Source organism: Caretta caretta, chromosome 10 (genome assembly GCF_965140235.1).
Source record: "Caretta caretta isolate rCarCar2 chromosome 10, rCarCar1.hap1, whole genome shotgun sequence".
Taxonomy (NCBI): domain Eukaryota; kingdom Metazoa; phylum Chordata; order Testudines; family Cheloniidae; genus Caretta; species Caretta caretta.
The window spans coordinates 46,065,933-46,093,520 of NC_134215.1; the positions used below are offsets into that span (position 1 = coordinate 46,065,933).

General features: G+C 53.3%; 1 protein-coding gene across 3 annotated transcripts; it reads right to left on the reverse strand.

The window, feature by feature from the left end:
- Nucleotides 1–1,113: 1,113 nt before the first annotated feature.
- NMB (neuromedin B) lies at nucleotides 1,114–27,467 on the reverse strand. Of its 3 annotated transcripts, none has more exons than XM_048866921.2 (3): nucleotides 26,491–26,800; nucleotides 20,179–20,390; nucleotides 1,114–1,659 (listed from the first exon to the last, which is right to left on the reverse strand). In XM_048866921.2, the coding sequence occupies exons 1-3, from the start codon at nucleotides 26,783–26,785 to the stop codon at nucleotides 1,639–1,641; spliced, it is 528 nt and encodes a 175-aa protein (XP_048722878.1). In that variant the 5' UTR covers nucleotides 26,786–26,800; the 3' UTR covers nucleotides 1,114–1,638. The 3 variants fall into 3 exon arrangements, with proteins under 3 accessions (XP_048722878.1, XP_048722879.1, XP_048722877.1); XM_048866922.2 differs by lacking the exons at nucleotides 1,114–1,659; nucleotides 26,491–26,800 and adding exons at nucleotides 12,146–12,457; nucleotides 27,183–27,467; XM_048866920.2 differs by lacking the exon at nucleotides 1,114–1,659 and adding an exon at nucleotides 12,146–12,457.
- Between the last annotated feature and the right edge of the window lie 121 nt (nucleotides 27,468–27,588).

Genomic DNA, 27,588 nt, shown 5'->3' on the forward strand with positions numbered 1-27,588 from the left:
ATTCCCAGTGGCTGAGAAACTTTCATATGCGTAGGGCCACTTTCGTGGAACTTTGTGACTTGCTGTCCTCTGCCCTGAAGTGCAAAGACACCAAAATGAGAGCAGCCCTCACAGTTGAGAAGCGAGTGGCCATAGCCCTGTGGAAGCTTGCAATGCCCGACAGCTACCCGTCAGTCGGAAATCAGTTTGGAGTGGGGAAATCTACTGTGGGGGCTGCTGTGCTGCAAGTAGCCAACGTGATCATTGACGAGCTGCTATCAACGGTAGTGACTTTGGGAAATGTGCAGACCATTGTGGATGGCTTTAATGCGCTGGGGTTCCCTAACTGCGGCGGGGCGATAGATGGACCGCATATCCCTATCTTGGCCCCGGAACACTGGGGCGGCCAGTACATAAACCGAAAAGGGTACTTTTCCATGGTGCTGCAAGCACTGGTGGATCACAAGGCATGTTTCACCGACATCAACGTGGGATGGCCGAGAAAGGTACATGACGCTCGCATCTTCAGGAACTCTGGACTATTTGAACAGCTGCAGGAAGGAACTTACTTTCCAGACCAGAAGATTACTGTTGGGGATGTTGAAATGCCTATAGTTATCCTCGGGGACCAGCCTACACTTTTAATGCCATGGATCATGAAGCCGTACACAGGCACCCTGGACAGTAGTAAGGAGCAGTTCAACTACAGGCTGAGCAAGTGCAGAATGGTGGTAGAATGTGCATTTGGACGTTTGAAAGCGCGCTGGCGCAGTTTACTGACTCGGTTAGATCTCAGCACAACCAATATTCCAATTGTAATTGCTGCTTCTTGTGTGCTCCACAATATCTGTGAGAGTAAGAGGGAGACGATTATGGCGGGGTGGGAGGTTGAGACAACTCACCTGGTGGCCAGTTTTGCACAGCCAGACAACAGGGTGATTAGAAGAGCGCAGCAGGACGTGCTGCACATCAGAGAAGCTTTGAAAGCCAGTTTCATGACTGGCCAGGGTATGATGTGAGAGTTGTGTTTGTTTCTCTTAAAGTTACCCACCCCCTATTTATATATTAAAGGAAATAAAGTCACAATTGTTTAAAAAACATTCTTTATTATTTGTTGCGCAAAACATTGAGAGAAATCAGAAGCTAGACGGGGAAGGGGGGTATTGGGTTGGGGGGTGGAGGAGGAGGGAAGGACAAGTCCAGAAACCAAATCAAAATTTAGGATATGCCAGCTTTCTGCTGCTTGTGCAATCCTCTGGGGTTGACTGTGTGGGTCCCCATAGCCTCCCCCCTTGTGTTCTTGGGCGTCTGGGTGAGGAGGCTATGGAACTTGGGGAGGAGGGAGGTTATTCAGGGGCTGCAGTGGCAGGCTGTGGTCTTGCTGCCTTTCCCGCATTAGATCCACCATACAGCGGAGCATGTCAGTTTTCTCCCCCACGAGCCTGACCATAGCATCCTGCCTGCTCTCATCGCGCACATCCCTCCTCTCTTCGTATTCATGTAATGCTTTACGCGACTCAGCAATTGTTTTCCTGCACGCATTCAACTGGGCCCTATCAGTGTGGGAGGACCGCATGAGCTTGGCAAACATGTCATCCCGAGTTCATTTTTTCCGCCTTCAAATCTGGACCAGCCTCTGGGACGGAGTAGATAGGGGCCTCATCGAAACATGTGCGCCTGCTGCAGGAGGAGAAAAGGGGAGGGTAGTATTTTAAAAGATACATTTTAGAGAACAAAGGGGACACTGTTTCTCAGTGAAACAGGCAATTCATAGTACACAGCACAAGTTCTTTCTGTACAAGGTCTCATTTCGCCTCTTATACTGAAGTGCCTGCCACTTCGGTGTGAGTAAGCCATCACATGCAGCCAGACAACAGAATTCAGCTTGCAGGCAGCAGCCAGGCAACAGAATTCAGCTTGCAGGCAGCCTGAGGGCTCTCTGGGATGATCGATTCACACAACACCCTCCCCCCCCCCGCCACACACACACACACACCGCGGGGCTCCAATGAGGCTCTGAGCAGGGATGAGCCCTTTAAACTAAATGCAAACAGCCCAGCACGGCTGGGTTTCCCCCGACCCCCACCGCGTGGCTCCGATCAAGCTCTCACTCACCAGAAGTGCCTTCTCCAGGGTCATGGCCCGGGAGCACACTTTGGGAGTAGGGGGAAGCTATTGGCTCCAGCGTTAAGAATAGTTCCTGGCTGGGGGGAAAGCAGATCCCCACTTGTCGCCTGTGCACTGTCCTCCTCCTCTTCCTCTTCATCCTCCAAAAACTCATCCTCCTTGCTCCATGCTACTCCCCCCTTGCAGGTATCCACGGACAGTGGTGGGGTAGTGGTGTCATCACCCCCCATAATTGCATGCAGCTCACGGTAGAAGCGGCATGTATGCGGTTGTGACCCAGAGTGCCCATTTGCCTCCCTGGCTTTTTGGTATGCTTGCCTGAGCTCCTTGATTTTTGTACAACACTGTTCTGTGTCCCTGGAGTAGCCTCTTTCTGTCATGGCCCTGGAAACTTTAGCATATGTTTTTGCATTCTTTTTTTTGGAACGTAGTTCTGCCATAACAGATTCATCTCCCCAGCGTGCAATGAGATCCAGTACCTCCCGTTCGGACCATGCTGGAGCTCGTCTGCGAATCCGGGACTGTGTGGTCTCTTGAGATGTTGGACTCTGCATGGTCGCCTGGGATGGTGAACTGTGCTGATGGTTACCAAACAGGAAATTCAAAAGTTCCCAGGGCTTTTACTGCCTACCTGGCTAGTGCATCAGAGTTCAGAGTGTTGTCCAGAGTGGTCACAAGGGAGCATTCTGGGATAGCTCCCGGAGGCCAATATTGTCGAATTGTGTCCACAGTACCTGTAACCCGGAACTGCGATCTCGATTTTAGCGCTACTCCACTTGCCGAGGTGGAGTACAGAAATCGGAGTAAAGAGCCCTTTAAATCGAAAAAACTGGTTTCGTCGTGTGGATGGAACCAGTGCTATTTCAAGATAGCTCAGCTAATTCCAAAATAACCGCGTACTGTAGACCAGGCCTTAGGGCTTATGGGAGGTAGGACCATGATGCAACACTGGGCAGGCCAGCACTCTTCCCACGTGTGAGTACACACACACAGGTGCTAGAGGAGAGCCTCCTCCTCAGCGGCCAGGGCTCATTTCACATCCCTTGACTTGCCGTAAGAGCAGGACAGACACGCCAGCTTGGAGATGCTCCTGAAGCTGGTCTGTCCTCTCTGGCATGTCAACTGCTCCCTGGCCATCATCTCACCACAGGAGCTTCTCCATCTCCATCTTCCTTTGTGGAAGATGCCAGAGTTGGTTCACTCTCTGCTCTGACCCAGTGACCGCAGCCGCTCCCCTCTAGCAAACAGAGCTACCAAAACCCTCTGGGCCTTAGGAAACAGCAGGAAACAATTCACATTGCAGGGACACCGAGAGATCAGAGGCTTGATTTCTCTTCCCTTTGGATTCCCCAATCCTCCAAAATCTTGCAGAAGAGAGGAGAGGGAGAGACGAGCAAGGACAAATCGCATCTGCCTTTCCCCTCTTCCCAAGGTGCGGGAGATTGGCGTGTTCAGCTGCACTGCCCCCCCAGTGGCAAAGATCAAGAGCATGGCACAAACCTGTCTGTGGATCAAGAAACAGGACTAGGCCCATTTCTCCCACCACTATGCAGGACATTAAGAGAGAAGGCAAAAGGACCCAGATATGAAGCCAGTCTGTCCATCTGCATCTCCCGCATTGATGCACAGGGAAGCACAGGCCCTGGGGTGCCCTACCTGTGCAGGGCTGATCAGCTGCAGCATGGTGAAGCTACCTCTATCAGTGTGTGGGAGAAATGCCCAGCTACCACCAGGGTAAGTACCACAGCCAGCCAGCGGGTGAACATATAAGCTGCTTCCTGCAGCAAACGGGGAGGATGGGGCCAAGCAGATGGGCCAGCGTTGTGCAGAGCCACTCTGTCTGCAGGGCACTTTGCCAGGGGCCAGAGGTTCTGTGCAGTGGCATCTCCGCAAATATTTGTGCTTAGTTTTATGAGAACAAAGAATATTTTCCTGCTGCTTAAAACTGGGTGTTTTGCTGCCCAAGTCTGCTTCCTCCGCAGACACAGGCCACTTCCCACTGGGCAAGCTAACAGAACTCCCCCGTCCACGTGGCAAAGGGCCAGGCCAGCCCAATGGGTGCTTGTTAGCAAGTGTTCCTGCCAGCCCCTCGTTTCCACCTGTAAAACTTACTGCCACCAGCACCAGGCGTCCAGCAGTCCTGAGTCAGGCCCCAAACACAGGAGCTTGGCTTAACAAGCAGGAGGTTTTAAAAGGTAAATAACCATTGGGCTCTTTGCCTTCTGGGTGGTGAGCCTTTAGGCTACAGCTGAGACACGTGTTCCAGTTTTTCTCTGCACCAGCGAGGACTGGAAATGTACCACTCTGTAACACACGCTGAGCTGGTCGTGCGGTCACTGGGCGGCAGAAGCTGTGGAATTTAGAAAAACCACTATCGCGAGATGCACTACAATCACTAGCGTTGCGACCCTAGACCATGCAGAGCCCCGGCTGTGAGCTGAAGGGCTGTGAGCCATGGGACTCTTCCCAGACTTGCCTGGCCCCATCTCCTCCCAGGACAGTGGAAAAGAGAACAACCGAGACCCCAGTGTAAGGCTGCAAGTTGAGGTCAGCGCCTTTGGGTACACTGCATGGAGGTGAGTTTTGTTTGTCTTGAATGTTCTGCGCACCCCTTTCTTTTACCAAGTGCCCCCCCCGGACATCTCATCTGTCTGGACCCATCTCAGCCAGAGGCCTGGGAGCTGGTTGCTGTAAGGGAGTGTTTGCGTTCCAGCAGCACATGGCTGTACTTACCTTTAAACCATGTGAGGCTGGGGTGCCCTGGGGATGGTATTCAGCCAGGGGCAGAATGGGGCTATGGAGGCAGAGCTCACCAACCTCATGCAAGGAGCTTCACTGGGGGAGGAACAGTCTGAACACACACGCTGCTGGACTCCGAGTCCCTGTCAGTGCTCACAATTACCACGGGCAGGTCAGGGAGGCCTCCTGCCCAGTGAACAGTTGCACTCCTAGGACCAGATCCAGGCTTGCAGGATCCTAGTCCCCTAGAGGGCAGAGGGATCTGTGCTCCACTCAGACCTTGAACAGCCAGACAGACCCAGAACTGCCCTCACACCGCATGATCACTTGCCTGCTGTGTTTCCAGCTTGAACTCTGATGTGGCCTTTGTCCCTTGCCCCAGGGCTGTTCTGTTGCAGGGTTCACACCAATGGACGCAGGAATTGATGCCCTGAGGCATTTCCCTTTCAGGGTCATCCAGGGGGCTAGGCACTCACTTTGTTTCACAGCCATGTGGGTTCCCCAGGGTTTTAAACCCAGTTTCTGTAGCTGCTGCCACCTGCTGTTTTTTTGTTGCCTGCAAGGAGGTACAGCTCATTGAGTCAGTGCCCGTGTGTCATGTATCACCCCGAGAACGCGATCCTGGGACGGCCGTATTATGCTGCCACGAAGGGCAGGTTGGCTACAGCCATGTAAACTGGCCACCTCCATACCTGGGTCCCTGACCACCAGGCTGTGATGTGGCAGGTGTAGGATAAAGGAGCACTGAAGGCAAGAACAATTTTTGACAACCTAATGGAAGGAAAACCCTGCACAGAGCAGAACCCTGCTGCAGGGGCAGGCAACCAGGGCAGCCAAATCTTTGCATTTGAGGCACCAAATCCCTGGGGGGGTTACATAAGAATTGTGCTTGACTTTTTTTTTTTTTTGCACTTGGACTTTTTGGGTGCGGGGGTAGGGACAGCAAAACTAGCAGCCCTGGGCCTACTCTGCTGACATCCCGGCATGAGGACATTTCCCCACCCCTTCCTAGCCCACCCGCTGAGCTGCAGGACACCCCCCAGCTCCTCTGCTGGATGGAAGGTGACTCCAGAAACTATAGCACCTAGGGCAGCTAGGGAAGGGTCTTCTGCTCAACTGCAAGTCTTCCCGCTCTTTTCTCTCAACCCAAGGTCATAGGTTGGGGGAAGGGACATTTGAGGCAGAAGAAGGTAGTGGGGGAGGTAACAGATGGGGCAGCTCTTGGGAATGGTCTGACCAGGGACCAAAGGGAGCTGGCAGGGCAGATGGGAACAGTTTATACAATAAGTGCCCGGGAAGAGGGGAACTGGCCATGGCAAAGTGGGGGGAGTTTGTATAACATGGCTACCAAGACAAGTCGTGCACTCGTCACCCCACTGGTCACCTTGTGTGCAGGGAGTGTGCAGGGAAAACCATTGATGTTGGTTTTCATTGTCCTGGAGCAGTGGGGAAGCTCCAGAAGACTGGAAGAAAGCAAACGTGCCAGTTTTTAAAAAGAGTAAAGGGAATGACCCTGTTTATAGGCCTGTCAGCCTGATGTCTACCCTGGGCAAGGTAATGAAGGGACTCGATCAATAAAGAATTAAAGGAGGGTGATGTAATTAGTGCAAATGAAGATGGGTTTATGGAAAACAGATCTTGTCAAACTAACTTGATATCTTTTTATGAAGATATTGCAACTTTGGTTGATAAAAAGAATAATGTGGACATAAGATATTTAGACTTCTGTAAGTCATTTGACTTGGTACCAAACAACATTTTGACTGAAAAACTAGAACAAAATAAAATTAACAGGACACACATTAAATGGATTAAAAACTGGCTAACTGATAGGGAATGGTCATCAAACAGGTGTGTTTCCAGTAGGGTCTCTGCAGGGATTGGGTTTTGGCCCTTCACTACTTTTTAATCAATGATCTGGAATAAAACATAAAATCATCACTGATCACGTTTACAGGTCACATAAAAATTGGGGGAGCAGTAAATAAGGAAGAAGACACGTCAGTGATTCAGAGCGAGCTGGATCACTTGATAAACTGGGCAGAAATAAACAATATGCATTTTAATATGTGTAAGCAGTGTCAGGATGAGCTCCACCCTGACATCTGGTGGTGAGGTGTGGCAAGTTGTGGAAAAGAACTTCAGGGGCCGATCTCATTTGCATAGACACACCCACCACGCCTAGAATGAGACCATAGCTGCCCAAATGGTCACTTTGGCTGCTGTGGGATCCCCAGTGTCTCTGTTATTGGGGCAGGAAGAATAAATTGTTATTACCCTGATTATGGGAACTGTGCTTGGAACTGTATGTGGCCTTTTGTTATGATGGAGGGATTCACCATCAACTAAGTAGCACTCGCTAGGTCATGGGTTCCAAAACTGTGTGACTGGAGAGAGGCTGGGGACAAGTACTAATACTTGGTGGCATGGGCCCCTTGGTGAGGGCTTTACATGCTAATTGCACTTCCTCCTCTCTCCACTGTGGAATATCAGAGCTAATTTTGATTTCATTAGAAGTCTAGTTATAGGCTGCTGAGCTCATTTTGGGCTGACAGTGCACCAGCACTGGGGCTCCCCTACTACAAGCTGAATTCACCTAAGAGCTGAAATCACTGAGTGCTGTGTTAAGTAGTGGGGGAGCCGGAAGATATATTGTGGAGCAGTTGGCGGGCCGGCTGGAGTGCCTTGCGGACCGGCTGGTGGAGCAGTTTGTGGATGGCAGGAGCTGCTTGTGGGCCATGGAGCTGAGCGAAGGAGTTCGTGGGGCGGCTGGCGGAGCGGAGCGGAGCGCAGCTGAGCGAAGGAGTTCGTGGGGCGGCTGGCGGAGCGGAGCGCAGCTGAGCGAAGGAGTTCGTGGGGCGGCTGGCGGAGCGGAGCGGAGCGCAGCTGAGCGAAGGAGTTCGTGGGGCGGTCAGCTTCAGATCATGTAAGGTGCCTCTTACCCCTGTCCCATTTCCACCCAGGTTGGGAGGTAAAGCTCCGCAGATAAACTTTCGAACGCTTGGGCTGCCCTGACCAGGGACAGAGACTTTTGGGGCATTGGACTTTTGGGACTTTGGGTGATTTGGGGTTGCTGGACTCAAGAACCAAAGGGAAAAGGGCATGCCCCAATTTGCTTGGGGTGGGTTTTTGCTCATGGGTTTTGTTATGAATCCTGTTGGTGGTGTTTCCCAAACATAATGCCACATTGTTTCTCTCTGTTATTAAAAGGCTTTTGCTACACTCAGACTATGTGCTTGCGAGAGGGGAAGTATGCCTCTTGGAGGCGCCCAGCGGGGGTGGTATATATTTGTCCCAGGTCACTGGGTGGGGGCTCGAGCCGGTTTGCATTGTGTTATTGGAATGGATCCCCTAGATATTGAACCCGGCCCTTGTTGCTGCCAACTCTGACGGGCAGAAGGGTTACATATGGCTAAATGTAAATGTTTACATCTAGAAACAAAGAACGTAGGTCATCCCTGCAGGATGGGGAGCTCTAGCCAAGGAAGCAGGGATTCTGAAAAAAATGTCGCGGTTGTGGTGGATAATCCGCTGAACATGAGCTCCCAGTGTGACGCTGTGGTCAAGAGAGCCAACGTGCTCCTGGGATGCATAAACAGGGGAAGCTCAAGTAGCAGTAGAGAAATTATTTTACCTCTGTGTTTGTCACTGGTGCCACTGCTGCAGGAATCCTGTGCCCAGCTCTAGTGCCCACGATTCTACAGTGATAAATTGAAGAGGGTTCGGAGAACAGCCACGAGAACGTTTAGAGGACTGGAAAACCTGCCTTCTAGTGATAGATTCAAGGAGCCCAATCTATTTATCTTAAAGAGAAGATTAGGGGGTGACTCGATCACAGTCTGTAAGTACCTACGCAGGGCTGGCCCATAAAATTTTGGCACCTCAGGGCGGGGAGCTCAAATGACGCCCCCATGCCCCCTCGCTTGGGCCAAAACTTTGAAAGGTCTCAATTCTGCCTTCTTCCCGTTCTATTCCTCTCATGGTACTGCTCTGCTACCTACCCCAATAAAGGAGAACTAACAACTTAAAATGTCTTGTTCGGAAACTTTAAGTAACACTTAACTTTCAAACGCCTGGACAGCAAATGTAACTTTTCTTGTCTGCACAGGAAACACTGGTATTTTAATCCGTTTCAATAATCAAAGTGGTGCTTTCCGTGCCTTCTTGGTTGCAAGGATTTGAACTGCTTCCTGAAGGTCCATAGTCTGGGCCAGCTCATGCTCTATTGAGATGGTTGCAAGACCGACCAGCCTCTCCTGTGTCATTGTGGAGCGTAGATGTGTTTTTATTATCTTCAGCTTGGAGAAGCTGCGTTCTCCACTGGCAACTGTTACAGGAAGTGTTAGAAGTATGCGCAGAGCAACAAAAGCATATGGAAAGAGGGTGGTCATCTTATTTGTGCACATATATTCCTGCTGAAGTTGGAGTTGATCCTGCTGAAATGTATCTTGAAAGGGCTTTCAGTTCATCACCTAAATCACTCGCATCAATATCATGCATGTCATCATATGTCAACACTGTCTCTAGTGCCCTGCGTTGCTGGTGTAGGTCTTCTTCAGGTATAGTGAGGAGTTCTGGAATATCATACAACATCCCAAATATACTGCTGTGTTCCTTGAGCTGCATGAAACGTTCTTCATCTGACTGTATTGCACAATCTAGCACCTGGTTAAAGAATTCAACTTTGAATTGTTGTTTGGGGTCTCTTATGGGATTATCCCGTGCCTTGTAACCAAAATGTCTTCTTCTTTGGTGACTCTTGTATTCTTGAATGGGTGGGAAAATAGCTTCAGCGTGAAGTTCCTCTGCCAACTTCTGTGAACTCTTTAGAACGTTTTGAAATCCCTCATCTGACTGGTAAGACTGTAGGTAGGACTTTGCTTTGTCCAGTTGTTCCATTGCTCCAGATATATCAAGGTCAGTTCCTTGGAGTCTCTTGCTTATAACATTTATTTCAAACAGCATGTCATGCCACAACACTAAGCACACAGAAATTTGAAGTTATTTATATTTCTGGTGATTCCATTCCCCTCTGCCACTGTTTTCCCACGAACAGTTCCTGTCATAGCATTATCCTCCATAATGGCAACTATGGCATCATCGATCTTCCCAATTCGGTGTTTGATAGGTTTTATCGCCTCCACTCGACTTTCCCATTGTGTGGCACTCAGTGGTTTCAGTGTCAGAGAGGATGTTCCCAGATGTTGCTTCAAAATCTGCCATCGATGAGTTGATGCAGAGAAAAATACATAGATACTTTGAATTACATTAAAAAATTCAGAAGCCTCACTAGAAGCTGATGCTGCATCACTGACTACCAAGTTCAATGAATGAGAACTGCATGGGACAAAAAAAGCTCGAGGGTTTAACTCTCGGATCCGTGTCTGCACTCCTCTGTTCTTTCCTCTCATGTTGGCACCATTATCGTAGCCCTGACCTCCCATGTCAGCTATCGCAATTCCCGTATCTTCCGGCTTTTTAAGAAGCACAGTTGTCATACCAGCTCCTGTAGTATCATCAACGTCAATAAATTCTAGAAAATGCTCTCTGACAGTCACCATTGCAGGGACATTTTCACTAGGTTCTCTTGTTGTTACAAAATGCACCATTAAAGCAATTTGTTCCGTATGGCTGATGTCAGGGGTGCAATCCAGAATAACAGAGTAATATCTTGCTGACTTCAGATGTGCCACAATCTTCTGTTTGACTTTTGTTGCCAGTAACTGTATGATCTCATTTTGAATTGTTTTTCCAAGGTAGTGGTGTGTGTACATTTCTTGGGTGGTGACTCTTCTTAGATGCTCCTGGAGTACAGCATCAAACGCAGTCATCAGCTCCACAATTTTAAGGAAGTTTCCATTGTTTGGCACATACAGCTGATCTGAAGTGCCATGCAGTGCTCGGTTTTGGGTAGCAAGCATTCTCACAACGGCAACGAGCCTTTTCAGAACTTTTTGCCAGTAAAGAGACCCTGATGCAATCTTCTCTTGATGCTGATCATCTATGGTGACCTTTAACCTTAGTCTCATCTCAAGCTCTTTCCACCTATGGAATGATCTCTAGTGATTTGCTGCCTTCTCATGGCATGCCAGATTTCTAGTCAGATTTTTCCAGTCCTTTGTTCCTGTAGAACCCAATGTGGCTGGAACATTAGACTGGAAGAGTTTGCAACAAAAAACAGTATGCAGCATTCTGGGGTTTTGAGTATATAAGCCATGGCCTCTCCACTTTGTCACCACTGGGGATTTCACACCAGTAACGTGTTGGATGAACACTTCTATTTTTCACTTGCTGTGGCCCATGAAGTACAAGGAAGTCCCGCAGCCTACTGCTCAAGTCCACAGTCCTGGATTGTCTAGACTTAAGGAACTAAACTCAGCAGCTGCTGTTTCTTGCGCCTCTACCACACTCTTTTCTGATCTACACTTTTCTTCAGGAATGTGCATGGTTACATCCATTTGAGATGGAGATACGGATGCTGCAGTAGCTGCCAGGTCACCTGCACTCTGACTAACTGGAAGATCAGGCGTCTCCTCACCACTCACATCCTCTCTGGGGCCGGAAGGCTCACCGTGAACATTTGTGTCTATGTATCTCAGAAGAGCTCCTTCCTACTTAGATAGAAAAGCTTCCTTTGCTTTCTTTCTTTTTCTGAATGCTGCCCCAGAGGGCTGTTTTCTTCTTTCACTCATGACTGCTGTTCTGTGCCAGCTATAGTGGCTCTCAACACTCAGTTGAAGGGGACAAATAAGCAGGCTGGTAGCAGGGCCTGAGTGAGGGAAGATACCAGTGTCTTAAGGGCCCAGGGATCAGCGGCCTGGGGGTGGGATATCTTAGGAGCGGGGTTCTTGGGAGTGGGTTGCTCAGAGAAGGGATCATGGAGATCCCTGAGGAATGATTTCTAGGAGGGCGGCTGTGCCAGGGAGGTGGAATACATGCCACATGCATCAGCCCCAAACACACAACTCCTGGGGAACCCCATCCCCATATATCCTCACAGCTCATCGCTCCTCTGCTGCACGGCCTTCACCACAGCCTGCAGCAAACACACCCGTGCCTGCTCCATCCCCTCAGCCACATTCACTGAGCCCCTCACTCCCACCCTCTGCGGCAGCCTCCCTGCAACATTCAGTAAGACTCTCTCAGCCCTCACACATTCAGCTGCAACCCCCCCTCTGCTGCATCCCACCCTGCCCGTCAGTCGCACTGTGCATAGCAGACTCAGGTCCCAAGAAACAAATCACCCTGCTCCCTAAACGCTGGCCTGTGCTGACTGCAAAGGAAGCGCTCGCACGTGCTATACAGAGAGTTGGTTTTATTCACAAGGGCTCTTTGACCTCAGCAGTAATGCAGAAAATGCAAGGGAAAAATATACAGTCAGCGCTTTGGGGCTTTCTTCATACAGATGGTCAATATTCACAATATTACAGTAATACTAAATCATAAGGGTGATGTAGCTCCACAGAACCATAATTCAAACATTCCCCGGTGTTTACTACAGACCAGCCAGGCCTTCCTGATGCTGGACTCGGTAGTCTATGTACACGGCACCTTTGTCCCTTCTTCAGTTTGAAAGGTATTTCTCCAGCGCCTTCATTACCAATCCTGTCTCCTGAAATGAGAGCAACAGTATGGGTCCCCGTGCTACAGCTGCAGGTATAACTCACCCAGGGCTACGGGCAGCATGAGTCCCTGGCAGTCCTGTAAGCCCTCTACAGGGGCAGCTTATCCACTTATCCAGCCCCATGGAGGGTTCCTGTGCCAGCATATCCCAATCCCAGGCAGCACAAGAGCGGTGAGGGGCTGGTCGGGATGTGCCAGGAAAGAAGAGTTTTCACAGATCCATTGGCCCCAACTCACAAATGGGGCAGTGTGACTGTGGCCAGCATTGCAGCCCATAGGCTAGAGATGCAGGGGGGCTGCTCTGCGGATCCAGGCTGGGGGATGGATTCCATCTCCCTAACCCACCCAGATGTCACTGTGACTTGGGCTCCCACGTTAGGAGTGACTTTCACGCTGATAGAATATCCTGCCATGACGTGATGGCAGATGCATGGGTCGGATTTCAGGGACAGCTGGCATAGGAAAAGCCTAGAGCTAGGGTTGGCCAGGCACGGACTGCCCAGTAACTGACAGGGAGGCCAATCACATCGCACAGGGACTGGGGACAAGGTGAAAACAAACCCAGAGGGAGTTTTTACAATGGTACAGATGTACGTACAGCATTTTGCAAAGCTTGCTGCCTGCCTGCATCTCTGGCTCTCCACCACCGAGCCAGCAATGCCTCCCTGCTGGTCATGAATAGCCAGGACCTACCCAGAGCTTTCCAGTGTCTCTATTACCAGTGCTCATACTATTGCTGCAAGGACAGTCTAACGTGCCCGTCAGATACAAGCCCATTATTTCAACACAGCTTTATGGGAACACAGGAACTGCCGGCTCAGAATGGACATGGGGCCCTGCTAGCCCAGCATCCTGATGGACCAGCACCTTCTCAGGAAGATGACAGCCCATGGAGTAAGCAAATGTGGGATGATCTGCCCCAGGGACTGCTTCCCTTGAGTCCCCTGGAGTTGGAGGTACCTCAAGCCCTGAAGTAAGTGGATCCCTGCCAAGATGGTTGGGCCCAGACTCTCTCCTGCACTAGATCCGCCCAGCACAGGAGAGAAAAAAAGGCAACAGGAAGCTGGTTACAGTTCATGGTGCATCTGCACCAGCCCTGACAGACTGGAGCAGCCTAGGAGCTGCTCTAACGTACCTCACTTGACCATGGGTCCAAGGGGCTGTCTGCCAGCTGCAGCATACTGGAGTGTGCCAGCACTCCCCTCCTCCTGACACACCCCCTATACCAGGCAGGGAGCAGTTGTAGGAGCTGGATACAGCAGATTTGCTACAGCTGAGAGCTCCCCCCTTGGTGAGGCTGGTCAGATCTGGTTGCTTCACAGTCTTTTTATGCCACCAAAGCAACACAAAGGGACCGGCGTGCAGCACAGAACCAGGCCCTTGGTATTTTATGTTCAATCTTTACTGCTGTAATTCAGGATATTTTCATTATCCACAGAAATGCTCAGGCCTTTTGTGAATCCTGCTACTCTCTTGGCCTCAATGGCATCTTGTGGACTGTGTGAAAAAAGGATTAATCAATTTTAAATGTGCTGCCTTTCAATTTCACTGAACAAGCCCTTGTTCTTCTATAATGAGGCAGGGTGAATAGCAGCGTGTGATCTCTCTACCAGTCATTTGCTGTTAGCCCCTCTTCCTTGTCCCTTCTCAAGTAAACAGTCCCAATCCTTCCCCTCTCTTGTAGTATGGAACTTTTTCCATGCCCCACCATTTGCCTATGCATCATTACCACTGTGCATAGGCAGTTCTAAGCCTTCCCTCGAGTGGGTGCCATTTGTGTGACATCGGCAAGGAAGCCCCAGCTTGGGCATCATAGCATGGAGACTCATTGTGCCATGTGCAGCAGCTCCCTTACCAGTCAGAGGTAGAACGACATTTCCTGTGATGCCATCACTGGCCGTGGAATTGTGCTGCGTGCATGTTGGGGGTCAGCTAACAGGCGTCTCTGCATTTCAGGGTGCACACAGGGCCACCATACTCCCACACCCTTATGCCCTGTTCCACAAAGTTTTGTGTATGGAATTTTCATAGTTAGAGGGACGTGATTTATGTTCACTACTGCCATTCTCCTGCCCTCGGTCACTTACGTCCCTACAGTGAGTGTGATTATCCCATCTCCAGAAGAAATGTCATCAGGCCGATACTGAGGGGGAGGAGCGTCAGTTTCATCCTTAAAGGCGACAAGACTCAGGCCGCTCCTTATCTCCCACTGCAGAGTTCCAGAGCCTAGGCACTTCCACCAAGGATGCCATGTGCATGGCCCTGGAGAGGCTCCTCTTGGTGCTGTCAGCCAAAGAATCCCTGCAGTGCATAGGAACTGGGGACTATCCCTTTAAATAGGGTGTGAGCCCTCCAGTGGTCCTCACTGTGGTGTATGGTTCAAAGGCCACCAGCACCCTGCTAGAGCAGCAGCGGGAGCACAGACCTGGGCCTGGCACATTACACACAGTGAGTAACACCATTATTTGGACCCCACTGGGCCCAGGTGGTTCCTGCACATGACAGTAGCTGTGTGAAGTGCAAAAGACCTATCGACAGGCAATGAATCATGCTCCTGTTGAGGGAACTTTCAGTGCCTGCGGTGGGGTGTCCCTGGCCAGTCACGGTGTGGCAAGCTGTATGTAATGTGCTAGGCCTTGGTCCATGTACCCTCTGCTGCTCTAGTAACACAGTGTGTGGACAAGCCCTTGGTTCCCATTGCATGGGGGGAGAGGCAATGAGAAATAGGATGCTCCCTACAACCACCTACAGAACTAACTCCCATCCCCCATTCATAGGAGGAATGGGGGGGGGGGGGGGGGCCGCGGGCGCACACAAAGGGAGGTATTGAGGCTGGGGGGAGAGGCAGCCAGCTGGGAAGGGGCAATTTAAGCAAATTCGGGCAGGTTAAGTAGAATCCCTCAGTATCACATTGCAATAACAGGGGGCAGCAGGGACAGTTGGCCACATCCAAGGGAAGTGCTGGGATGAGGCTGTAACTATTTGCCAGCAAGAGGCAGAGTGCCGAGAAGGGTAGAAATTAGACCGGGAAGTGCGAGAGGCGTGTGAACCCCTCACAGTTATGGAGCCGCTGCAGGCTGCATGAGCCCCGCCCCATGTCACTTGCCAGCGCTGGCAGGCTTGGGGAGGGTAGTGGGAAGGGGAGAACCAGCTCAGCCGGAGAGGGGGGCGAGGGAAGGAGAGGACACAGGCCATTCCCAGGTCGTGCAAGAAGCCTGGGTGAGGCCAGGAGCTGACTGAGGGTAGGCCTGGCAGCAGCGTGCACGTGACTGGTTACCTGGCACCATGGGGTGGAGGTTAAGGCAGCCTTGGTAGCTGGGGTTCACCTGAAAGAAAGAGGCTGAAAGCTGTGCCCAGTGGAGCCAAAGAGTCTCTTGCACTTTGACTTGGGGACTCTGCCCCCCCCACCCCACCCGGAAGGGGTTGAATGCTCGCAGGGCCTGGGCCAGAGGCTGAGCCCCAGCCATAACCCTTAGGAGCACTGAGGCAGATCTAATGCGGTGCTGGGGCACACCATGAGGGAGCATCCAGGGCTGGCACCTCCACCCCAGGGAGCTAAACGGAGACTAGCCAAGAGTTAAAGAGCTCACTGACCCCTAGGAGGAACTGTGCACTGAATCTGTGCCTGTGCAAACGAAGGCAAAAGAACTGGGAAGGCCAAAATAGGCTGCAGAGAATGCTCTCCAGAAAGCCTGTAAATCCAGAGCCAGCCCTGACATACTGAGCAGAGCAGGAGCTCAACAGTTACAGGAACTGGGAAGTGATGGGCTAATTGCCCCAGCTGTTCACACTGTGCCAGCTGCACCCATTGAGACCCATTGGTCTGAACCAAGGGGGTGAGGCAGTGACAGCCCGCCCTTGATCAGACGCACAGCCCTACTCCATGCCAAACATTCCCCCTTGTAAGCAGGGCGAGCAGCCCTGGCTCTCCACTGAGCATTGGCAGTTTGTTCACCTCGCTGGAGCACATGCTCAGACTTGCAGCAGGCAGATCGGATCATTGCTGCAATAGACACGGAGCAGTCAGCATGGCTCAGCCAGCTCCCTCCTGCTGGCAGTCTCCTACACGCGCCTGCTGAGTGTGCACCTGGACCTGTTTTATCCATCCAGACAAAGTGCAGCTGCTAGGATCATCTTCCTTCCCCATGGCCATGATCACCTCATACCCCTCATCAAATCCCACCCCAGTCCCCCACCTGTTACTGCACCAGATCTTATCAGAGCTCCACAGGACTCTCCCGTGCCTGCTGATCCTCTCCTGCCATGGGTCAGATCTTCCCCATGCCCTCCACCCACAGCCACAGCCTCCGCTGCGTGGTTGCAGCCCCCCACTCTTTCCCCCAGCCTCGTGCTCCACGTGGCAATCACAGGGCACAAAGAAAGCCTCCCTCACCCTGAAGTTTTGCTGCCACTGCTCCCCCATCTTCAGAACTTGGTCTCATCAGTCCGTGCTCAAGCTCTGGGCCCTGCAGCATGCAGCCCTCCACCTGGACAGTGCTGGGCGCGGAACCACTGCAGGATGAAATCTGGGAGCTGCTTGCTTCGGGCTCTGGCTCTCAGCTGGCACATCCCCCACTCTCTCACCACAGATACCTCAGCCTGCCCTTGAAAGCCTCGAGCAGAAACCTCTCCTTCAAGCATTCACGCTGGCCTCCAAGTTCAGAAAAGGTCTAGGAAAAGGTACCTGTGCCAAAGGGCTACACAGGAGCATCCCCCAGATTATGGGAGCTGGGCCTTTTCACCCACAATTCCCATAGGCAAATTCCAAAGTATCCTAGAAGGCACTGCTCCCAGGAGCTGTGCTGGGCTGCATGGGATAGGTGCCCAGTGGCCTGTGCACACAATAGCTGGTGTGTGCTGACACCAAGGCTCTCCACCAGCTCATTTGCCACTGGTTCAGTTCTCTAGTCCAGACAAGGCCAGAGACCGTTCCTGTGCTGAGCAGCTCCAGCAGAACGTGTGTCAGTGCGAGCAGATCACCCAGGTTCAAAGAGTTCCTAGCGCTGATCCACAGCTGCAAGCAGTACCCAGCTTCTGCGGTACCCAGGAGTCTACACCAGCCATGTCTCTCTCTTCCCCAGCCCCTTCCCAAGAGAACAGCCTCACCTCTCCAGGAGCCCTGAGGGAACTCTGCTGTACCCCAGGAGACGCACCGCTGTTCCAGCTCCAAGGCAAGGGGCCCAGTGGAGATAACCCCCTACCACAGGCAGCTCTACAGACAGGCAGGGGTGAGGCTGAATGGGATAAGTGCTGTGAAAGGGAGTTCATCTGTTACACAAAAGGAAATGAGCGTGGGAGGAAGAGCAGGTGGTTGATTTAGGGCAGGCCACATCGATGCTAGGAGAAAAGGGGCGCTTTTAACACATTAGCTGGTCATGGTAAACCCTATGTTGAGCCGCCTGTGGTGACCCCACCTAGCTCACGAGTTAAAATACAACGTGTCCCGTTTACACGAAGGTTTTAACATGTTACCTGATGCATGCTAAAACATCCCTTTTCTCCCAGTGAAGGCAAGGCGTTTGCAGGCACAAGAAGCCTTCCCTCAACCCTCGTGCACCCTACGGAAGGGCCAGCTACAGCTGCAGTCCCTATGCTCTTGGAAGTACAAGGATTGCTCCCTAGTTTTGTCCCCTGGGGCATATAGCACCCAAAGGGTCGGAGATGGTGAAGCCCCTTCGTACTGACCCCCGATGGCCAGTGCAGCATGCACAGGGGCATTAAAGGAGGGCTTGAGCCTCTCTGCATTGCCATGTATTTGGGCCAGGGCCAATCAGGCAGTTTGGCCATTAGCAGGATCCAGCACATTGTGAAGGGTGGCTAGCAATTGGTTCAGGTGAGACTATTTCTCAGAGAGAGATGGACTCAGAGCAACCCAGCAGACCTACCAGCACAAATCAGTAAATTAGCAGCTGGTAGTTTGCATCACTCTTCAGGAAAGAGACAGGACTTTGTTCAGTCTTTGAGCTCCTCATCAAGAGCAACGAGCAGGAGTAAGATGCTACTTAAATGGGGTTGATCATTCTCTGAATGCATTTGGTTGTGCCACACCACACAGACCTCCAGTGCAGATAATTTGCCTTAGAATGACCATAGGATTCCCTTTGCTTCCTGCAATGAGAATGTAACCTAATTCTGAGAGAATAAAACTGGGTAAGTCTTTTTACTGTTTTTAATCAGCCAGGCTGTGTGCCTGCACTGCACTCGAGTCCAGTAAATCATTGGCTGGCCTGACTAGTATCACTTTGGCCTACCAGAAATTTTGTCCCTTTTAAATAATTGTTTGGATTATTTTCACCCACTGTAGTGCAGTGATGGACCCAGAGAAAGAAAGGCAGGTTTCAGAAAGGACCCATTGGGGGTGACAGCTCAGGACTGGGAGCTGGGCAGGGGCAGCAGAACCAGGGGGCTAGTGCCCCCACACCGGAAATACTGGGGGGGCTGATGCATGTTTCCACCCCCAATGTTTTCTGTCCCAAAATCTCTCCTGGAGGCAAGAGTAGGACCCGGAGGAGCAGCTAGAGCAGTCGCTGCAGTGGTTGGGATCGGCCTAGCCACCAGGGAGCAGCTGGAACCACCTCGCTTCTCCCCATCCTCCTTCACTTGGCTGGCTATAGTGGCCAAGGTGGCCGGGGCTGGCATGCAACGGGGGAGACTCGAGGCACGCCCCCAGCTAGCCAGGAGAGCCACTCATGTGACTTGCCAGCTGCCAGCTTAGCCCCATCCCACCTTCCAGTCATTGCAGGTCCCAGCAGAGACACCCAGCCCAGGAGAGGGGCTGGGGCATGTGTGCCAGCTGCTGAGGAGCTGTGGGGGGAGCACTGGGCACTAGCCATCAAGGAACGACCAGGACACCTGTTCCCAGCCTGGAACCGGCTTCCCTCCCAGGCTGAGTCTCCGTAGCTCCTCTCGCTCCGCCTCAGCCATTCACAGCGCACTCTGTCCCCCCTGGGGCTGGCCGGACAGTTGCCACAAACACAGGCCACTCGATATGGAACTGTATGAAGCACACAGAGAGGCCAGATCTCTCTCTCCTACAGCTCCACCTGCCTGGCACGTCAGTCACTGCTAATCACTCCAGAGGATACTGAAAGGATCAGCCCTGCGGTGGCAAGGGCTAAGTGACTACGGGCTTTTCCCTTCTAAGAGCTATGGCTCAGACCACCCCCACTGCTCCAGGAGCAGAGGGGACAGAGATCCTGGGCATCTGCCCATGGGCTGTGGAGGGCGAAGAAGCTACAGCTCCAGCATTTATCCTAGCCACGCGCTGTGCCGGGCCGAGCTCTTCCACTGGCGCTCCGCAGGGTCAGTGCCCCACAGGGGTTTGGTGGCAGAGGCATGAGGGACTGGAGCAGGAGCCCAGCTTCTGGTATTAGCATTTCCAAGCCAGAGTTAACACTGCTTCATCTTTTACTCCCACTGAGCCCCTCCCAAGCTTGGCTCCAATGGAGGTGGCAGGGTCAATAGAGGCATAGCCTCCCTTGGGAAACAGGAGTTTCCTTCCCTCTGGATCTCTGGGGTTAGCCTCCTATGTGGGCTCCTTAGCCCAGATGTGAGGGAAACTGTTCCAGCCCAGCCTTGAGGGGCTCCTTGGCCCCTCCTCTGGCTGCCCCAGGGGGGTAGGATGATTTGGCCCTGTGCTGCTCCTTGCTGCACTCTCCTGCAGCCTCTCACTCAGGTCTCTCTCTCTCCACCACATTGCTCAGTAGTCACCTGGTTGTGAAGATCAGATCTTCCTTGGTTCTCATCTATTAGCCTCTCTTGCAAGAGGATTTTCAGGAGCTCTCTGGTAAGCAGCTCTTTCATGTCCTTCAAGACAGCTCGGAGAGTTGGGCTGAAGGCCATTGGGATGGAGTTTGCTACAGCATCTCCCGGAGACTCCAGAAGCGGGGAGGCCGCAATGCTCTTCTTCCCCATGAAATGACCTGAAATGACATTGGGCACGTGTATTAGAACAGGGAATAGGCAAGATGGTTGTGGGGGCGGGGAAGATTTCAAGCTCTGGCAGAGGGACTGGATGCAAAAGTCCCACAGCTCCCTAGCGCCAAGCAGCCTTCGAAATCCGCAATATAGCAGTGGCTGCTGTGGCACTGGAATTTTTCAGAAGCAAGATACTGTAGCAGAAACCCACCTCTAGCTGAAGGAGGCGGAACTGAGGGGGAGCTAGCAAAAGAACATGACAATGGCCACATGCTTTGTTTCTCTTGAAATCCTAGAAACTCTGGGTGACAACTATCCAGAGTTATCACAGTAAGTAGCAGAAATAACACAAGTTTTCCTTTCAAGACCAGTAACTATCAGGGGTTTGAAGGGAGCTTTCCCTATGGGCCAGAGATCCATCACTGCCTACTGCATGGGTCTTATGCCTTCCATGGAAGCAGCTGCTGCTGGCCCCATCAGAGACTGGAGACCAGGCTAGAGGGCCCCCTATCTGAGCCAGAGTGATGATTCCCAGAACCCTAAAAACATCTTGGCAGCTCACCTTTAATAACCACCCAACTAACAACCTACGAGCTAGCTTAGCTGTTCAGAGAAAGGCAGCCAAGACGACACTTCATGCAGGTGCTAACAAAGACAGCAGCATTAGGGTGCTGGTAAATCAGCTAGGATGTAGCATAGGAATTTGTAGAAGTCTTCAGCACTGACACCAGTTTCACACTCTCAGCTCTGCAGATAATGCTGGGCACCTTTTATAGCAGGGATGAGCAAACTTTTTGGCCCAAGGGGCTAATCTGTGTATAGAAATTGTATGGCGGGCCATGAATGCTCATAAAATTGAGTGCAGGGGGTTGAGAGCTCTGGCTGGGGGTGTGGGCTCTGGCATTGGGCCAGAAAGGAGTTCAGGGTGCGGGAGGGGGCTACAGGCTGGGGTAGCGGGGGCGGGGATGTGTGCGGGGGGGTTGCAGGCTCTAGGATGGTGCTCTGGGCTGGGATCGAGGGGGTGGAGAGCAGGAGGGGGATTGGGGCTGGGGCAGGGGCACCGGGGGTGGCTCAGGGGTGCAGACTCTGGGCAGCGCTTACCTCAAGCAGCTCCCAGAAACAGTGACATGTCCCCACTCCAGCTCCTGTGCAAAGGTGTGGGCAGGTGGCTCTGCTGCGCACCGCCCCTGCAGCTCCCATTGGGCACGGTTTCTGGCCAATGGGAGCTGCGGGGGCAGCACGTGAAGCGGAGCCCCAGGTTGCCCCAGTGTGTAGAAGCTGAAGCCGGGGGAAGAGGGGGAGGGCATGCTGTTGCTTCTGGGAGCTGTGCAGAGTAGCCCCCCAACCCTGCTCCCTGGCTAGAGCGGGGCCAGACCCCAGTCCCCAGTGGGAACTTGAGGGCCTGATTAAAATGGCTGGTGGGCCAGATGCGGCCCATGGGCCATAGTTTGCCCACCTCTGTTTTAAAGCCATCAGTGCTAACTACCTGATTTGCATGCACAATCAGTAGTTAGAAATTTAAGGGCTATAAGTTGCATGGACAGTGCACTTGCAAAATCATAGCCTGTTTTCCCAGTCAGGCTCACCCTGAGCTGTAACTGGACCCAGTGCACAGTGTGACTAGGAGAGCAGTGGGACACCAGCCCCCAGGTGTTCTGTAGCATATGCTTGGAGTCAGGCTCTCCAAGCAGCAGACCCTTCAGGATCTAGCCCTCAATGAGTTCCCATAAACACTCACAGACCTGGTCTACACCTAGAACTTCGGTTGGCCTCGCTCAGGGCTGTGAAAAACGCACGCCCTCTGCAACGTGGCCAACGGAAGAATTCTTCCCTCCACCCAGGTTCCGAGGGGATGGATCAACGGTCACTGCAGGAAGTGGCGACACTCCAGTGCCGTAGCTGCCGTAGCACTTGCAGTGGAGATGTACCATCGGAGTCAGACGAGTAACAAAGGGGGCTGAACTTGGGCTGCCAGAAATAAATCCTGCAATGACCCTGGCACAATGGCTGCAAGTTGCAAACTACAGATGATAAACAGAACCCACAACAAATCCCAGCCCAGCCCCAGGGCAGCTCAGTACAGGGATATGAAGGTCAAATCTTGTGCCAGGGTATCTGCTCCAGGCCTCTCCCAGAGGCAGCCATGCACTGGCCTACAGACTCCTTGGCCAACACCTGTAGTCTCATTCAGGCTCATCCACGTGGACCCCCACTTGCAAGCTGCCCCTGGGATCCACCACCATGGCTACCACTAGCCCCCCTGCCAGTGACAGGCTGCTTCCCAGCCTGGCTCTCAGCCCTTCGGACACAGCTCTTAAGCTCCCCAGCCTTTTGATTCAAGACTGGGTGGTTTTCTGAGATGTGCTCTAGGGATTATTGTAGAGCAAGTCTCTGGCCTGTGCTGTGCAGGAGATCAGGCAAAATAATCAGAACGGTCCCTTCTGGCCTTGGAATCTGAGTCACCAGAGGGCCAGTGCCTCTCCGCCCGGTGCCTCTCCAGCCCAGCCTCTGCTGGAAGCGAGGAGGAGTTTGCAGGTTTCCAGGCCGGGATAAGTCAGTGGAGTGTCTCATTGGCACCGTCCTCCCTGCTGCTTCCCCACAGGTTCTGCCCAGAACAGACCCACATGTCCGCCCTGGGGGTTGGTCATAGCTTGATGGGAAGGGCCGTTCCTGCCTAGCAGATTCATCACCCTAGTGGATAACAAGCATTTCATAAACCCCTCATCCTTCAGGGCACAAACAGCACAGGGGCATGGGCAGATCCTTAGTGCTCAGGACCGGGGCCCTCTTCATTCTGAGCCTGCTATTACAAGGCCCCACAAATGGGAGCTTGAATAGCCAGTGCATGCTGTGCCAGTGGTTAACGCCATGGGGGCTTCCAGCAGCAGATTCTGATTACACGACATATGGTTGTGTGCTGGGCTTCCCTGAACCACCGGGGGGATCCGGGCCTGGTCTGTAACAGGGAGACAAAGGTGCCGAGACATCTCTCAGGGGGCTTGAAAACCTGGGCAGGGAGCACGAGCAAGGGAAAGCGCTGCAGTTCTCATTTGGGGAGGGCTCCTGCAGGCTGCACAGAGCCTTTCCGGCTCCCCCCTCCCCGGCTTCAGACGGGCAAGGAGGAAAAGAGGCAGCATAAAGGCCCTTCACACCTCCCATGGCAAGACCAGCTGAAGGGAAGCAGCACCAGGGCACAGACTGAGGAGTCAGATCACACTAGGGTCTGGGTTCATAAGGGAATTTGTTCCTTTTCTGGAAGCCTCTGCTCTGGGCATGGAGCTCTCCCTCGGCCAGCTGGGAAAGGAGCCCTCTGGTGGCAGAGCAGCAGCAGCACAGAGGGGACACATTCTGGATTCATTGCTGCCTGGCGAGTGGACTCTCTCATGCTACCAACCCACCCCCCACTAGTGGGGTCCCCGGCACACAGTGCCCAGGGTTACAGCAGCTGCATCCTTAACTAGGATGAGCATTGCTCTGGGACGGAGCCAGCATTGCCATTCTGAGATAGAGACGTCCTCTGGGGGTTCGCTCCACAGCAAGCCACACCGAGGGGGGTTACTGGAGGGCAACTCCAGTAACTAGTCAAACTGGTTCTCCAGGGGCTCCCTTGCTTCTCTCCTAGCCAAGCAGATTAAGTGACCCCTCAGCTCTGTCCTCCACCCCCATTCTCGGCTTCTCATCTGCGGGAAGCTTCACAGCAGCTTTCTCCCACACACCCACCTTTTCGCTTGCTCACTCCCCTTCAGGCAGCACTATTCAGACAAGTTTCACAGTGGTACCCAAGGTGCCAGACTAGATTTTGAACATGAGTAGCTGAGAAATAGATTTGGTTTCCTCTATCTCAGAGCAGTGCCAATCTGGAAGGTACTTCTGCTTTCTCTCTGCTTTGCCTTAAAATAATGGACAGGCGCTCTGCTTTGCATTTTAAAATACCAATATTTTATTACATGCAATTAGTTGTAGCCATGTCAGTCCCAGGATATTAGAGAGCCAAGGTGCGGGAGGTAATATCTTTTATTGGACCAACTTCAGTTGGTGAGAGAGACAAGCTTCCAAGCCATGCAGAGCTCTTCCTCGGGTCTGGGAAAGGTTTGCTCAGATATCCTGGGATGAACACTGCTACAGCACTGGTGCCTTTCCCAGACCCAAAGAAGGGCTTTGTGTATAGAAGGATTCTATAGCTTGTCTCTCTCACCAACAGAAGTTGGTCCAATAAAAGATATTCCCCCATCCACCACCACGTCTCTCTAATATCCGATTGCATCTGACATTCTGAAATCCTCAGTCTAATCTCCCAGTATTTGGCTCAGTGTAGACCTTGGTGCCTCCACAGCACAATACCACTCACCACGAGGCAGAATCTGCCTGAGGAATTTGCTGCCTGTGTCTGGGATTGTGGGTGCCATCTCTCTGCTATAGGGATTTGGAACAATCCATCTTGCCATGCACCCACAAAAGGGACAATCAGCTAATAGTAGCTAGGGAATATTGTCCAGGCACCAGAATCATTGATTAATCAAGGACAGTTGTTCTGCTGATCATCTATCTATATTCCCACCCTCCCCCTCTGGGATTATGTTTCGGACATTTCATTGGTTGAATGTGTTGTCACTCCGCTGGGGGCAGGTGTGTGGATGGAGTTCTGTGGAGGTGATCTCTCCCATTTAGGGTGTGTCTATACTGCAAAAATGGTACATTGGTAACTCGGGTTAAAACAGCGGGGAAGACACAAACTTGGCTTTTAATTTGGGTTAGCAGCACAACCCAAGAGTAGGTCTCAGAGTAGCAGGCGTGTTAGTCTGTATTCGCAAAAAGAAAAGGAGTAATTTGTTAGTCTCTAAGGTGCCACAAGTACTCCTTTTCCTTTTTCTAAAAGAGTATTTACATTGCATCTGGGAGCAAGTCCCCCAGCTCAAGCAGACAGACTCCTGCTAGTGGGGCTCCAGCTAGTGTGCTAAGAATAGCAGTATGGATAAGGTGGATCTGACAACTGCTCATGCGAGCCCCCAAGCTCAGACCCAGGGGATCAGGTGGGCTTGAGAGCCCAAGCTGCCACCCAGAGACCCAAAGTCCACACCTCTTCTTGCAGGGTAGACAAACCCTCAGATCAGTCTAGCGCCACAACCTGCTCCTGTATCTGAATTAAGATTAATAGCACCGCCGTTACTTTTCCAGTTTGCCCCAGGGACTCTCACAAGTTATTACCCCTGAGACTGTGACTGGCCAGCATTTTCAGCACTACGTGTGCGACAAGGCAGTGCGTGCCAGGGCTCTGGAGCTGCCAGCACAGCGTGTTGGGGCAGCCCGTGCTGGGCAATGGAAGGGCGTGGGCAGTGTATGGTGACGGACAGGCGGCATCTGCCCACTTCTCATCCTGACTTGTGCCCTCCTCTTGCTCTCCAGCCCAGCTCCAGAAACCTCAAGAGCCTTCTCTCAATCCTGCCTTTCACCCTTCTCCACCCCCACATCACACAGAGGAGGATGCAAAGGAGAGGCTACTTCTGACCTGCACAAAATAGGCTCCTAATGGCTGGGTCTCTTATTTTTGGATCTTTTCTTTGGGGGCGGGGGGATTTTAATGGTGTAGATGACTTCAGGGGAGGGCTAACCCTACGTTCTTAAAATGTGCGTCTGATTTGAGGAGCTGAGAGTGTTTGAAATGTCTCCTTATTGCAGGAGGCATAATGGCCCCTGGCTAAGCCCTGCCCCATGCTCCTTTCTCCCCCCCTTCCTCACTCACTCTCCTGTTCTCTTGCTTTAGGTTTCTTCTGGCTGTTGATTTCTGGCCGCGGAGGTACTCAGACATTTCTGCAGGTAAATGCGCCAATTCCTGGCAGCCCTCCCTGGCACCAGGGGTCCCCCACAAGCTGCAGCGAGTAGTTTGGCAGAACCTCGTTGGGCCTTGGCCCATTTGCCCTTGGAGTTCTGCAGGCCAGAGAGCCCCTGGCCCAGAAGTGCGGGTTCCTTTGCTGGGAAGGCACTGCAGTGAATTAACCTCAGCTAGGACCCCGCCAGCCCATGCAAAGCAAAGCGCGCCCCATCACCCAGCCGAAGGGCAGGCGTAGACACGGTGTGGACTGAGCCCTGTAGCGGAGGTCGGCTCACCTGCTGCTCGAGTCTGCCTCCGAGGGGTGCCAGCTCCCAGCCCCCACAGCCAAGTCCCTCGCACTGCTCCTGCCAGCGGCACTCCGGAGAGTCTCCGAAGCGGCTCTGGTGCGTTGGCGTGCGCCCCACCTTGGCGTGTTACCCAGGGCCCCACGACAAGATGCTTTGCCCAGGGGCGCTCTCGGAGACAGAGCGGCTCTTCCTCGCAGCTCGCAGCCGCTCTTCCCACCCAGCCCAGCCTTGTTCCTGGGCAGCTCCAGTCCCCTGTCCCGCCCAGCACCGGGGCCGGAGCCATGGGGGTCCCCCGCTGGGGCTGGGCTGCTCACCTGCCCCCGCCCAAGGCTCTCCCTCATTGCCTGTCCGGCCACACCGGCGCGGGGTTCGCCGCAGACAAGCTCGCCCCGGTCCCGGCCCGCTGGCTCTGGGGGTCCGCTGACACCCTCCATCCCCCGGCCCGGCTCCCCTCTCCCCCGGGCTCGGACTAGGGGTGGCTTCGCCCGGTGGCCGGCCTGCAGCTGGGAGGGGAGCGGGGCCGTCTGCCCCCGGAATCCCCGGGCTGCTCCGCCCGACCCCGCCGGGATCCGGGAAAGCCCCTTCGATCGCGCAAGCCGCGGGCGGCTTCCCAGGGGCGCCCCGGCCGGAGGCGCCGGGGCGGGCGGGGAGCGGCGCCGGGGCGGGGCAGCGGACGGTACCTGTGGCCCAGAGGTTGCCGCGGGGGTTGACTTTGATCCTGGCCGCTCGGTCCCGCGGCTCGGCGAAGTCCGGCCGGTCGGCGGGGGCGGCCGAGAGGAAGGAGAGGAGCAGCAGGCAGCCCAGGAGCCGGCTGGCGGGCAGCGCGCCCATGGCTCCCCGCCGGGCTCCGGGGGACGCTTCGCCTGGGGCCGGGAGAAGCGGCGGCGACGACTCGTGCTCAGGGCTGGTCGCCTCTGGCTTCCCGGGCTGCTCCATTTAAAGCCTCCCACCGCGGGGCGGAGACTGGCCGGGAGCAGCCGCAGCCCTCGCCTTGCGCACGGCGGCGGCGGCGGGGGGCGCCCACCCCCACCTAGGGCCGGGAGCGGGACTGGGGGGGGTGACTCAGCGCCCAGCTGCCTGCCCCTG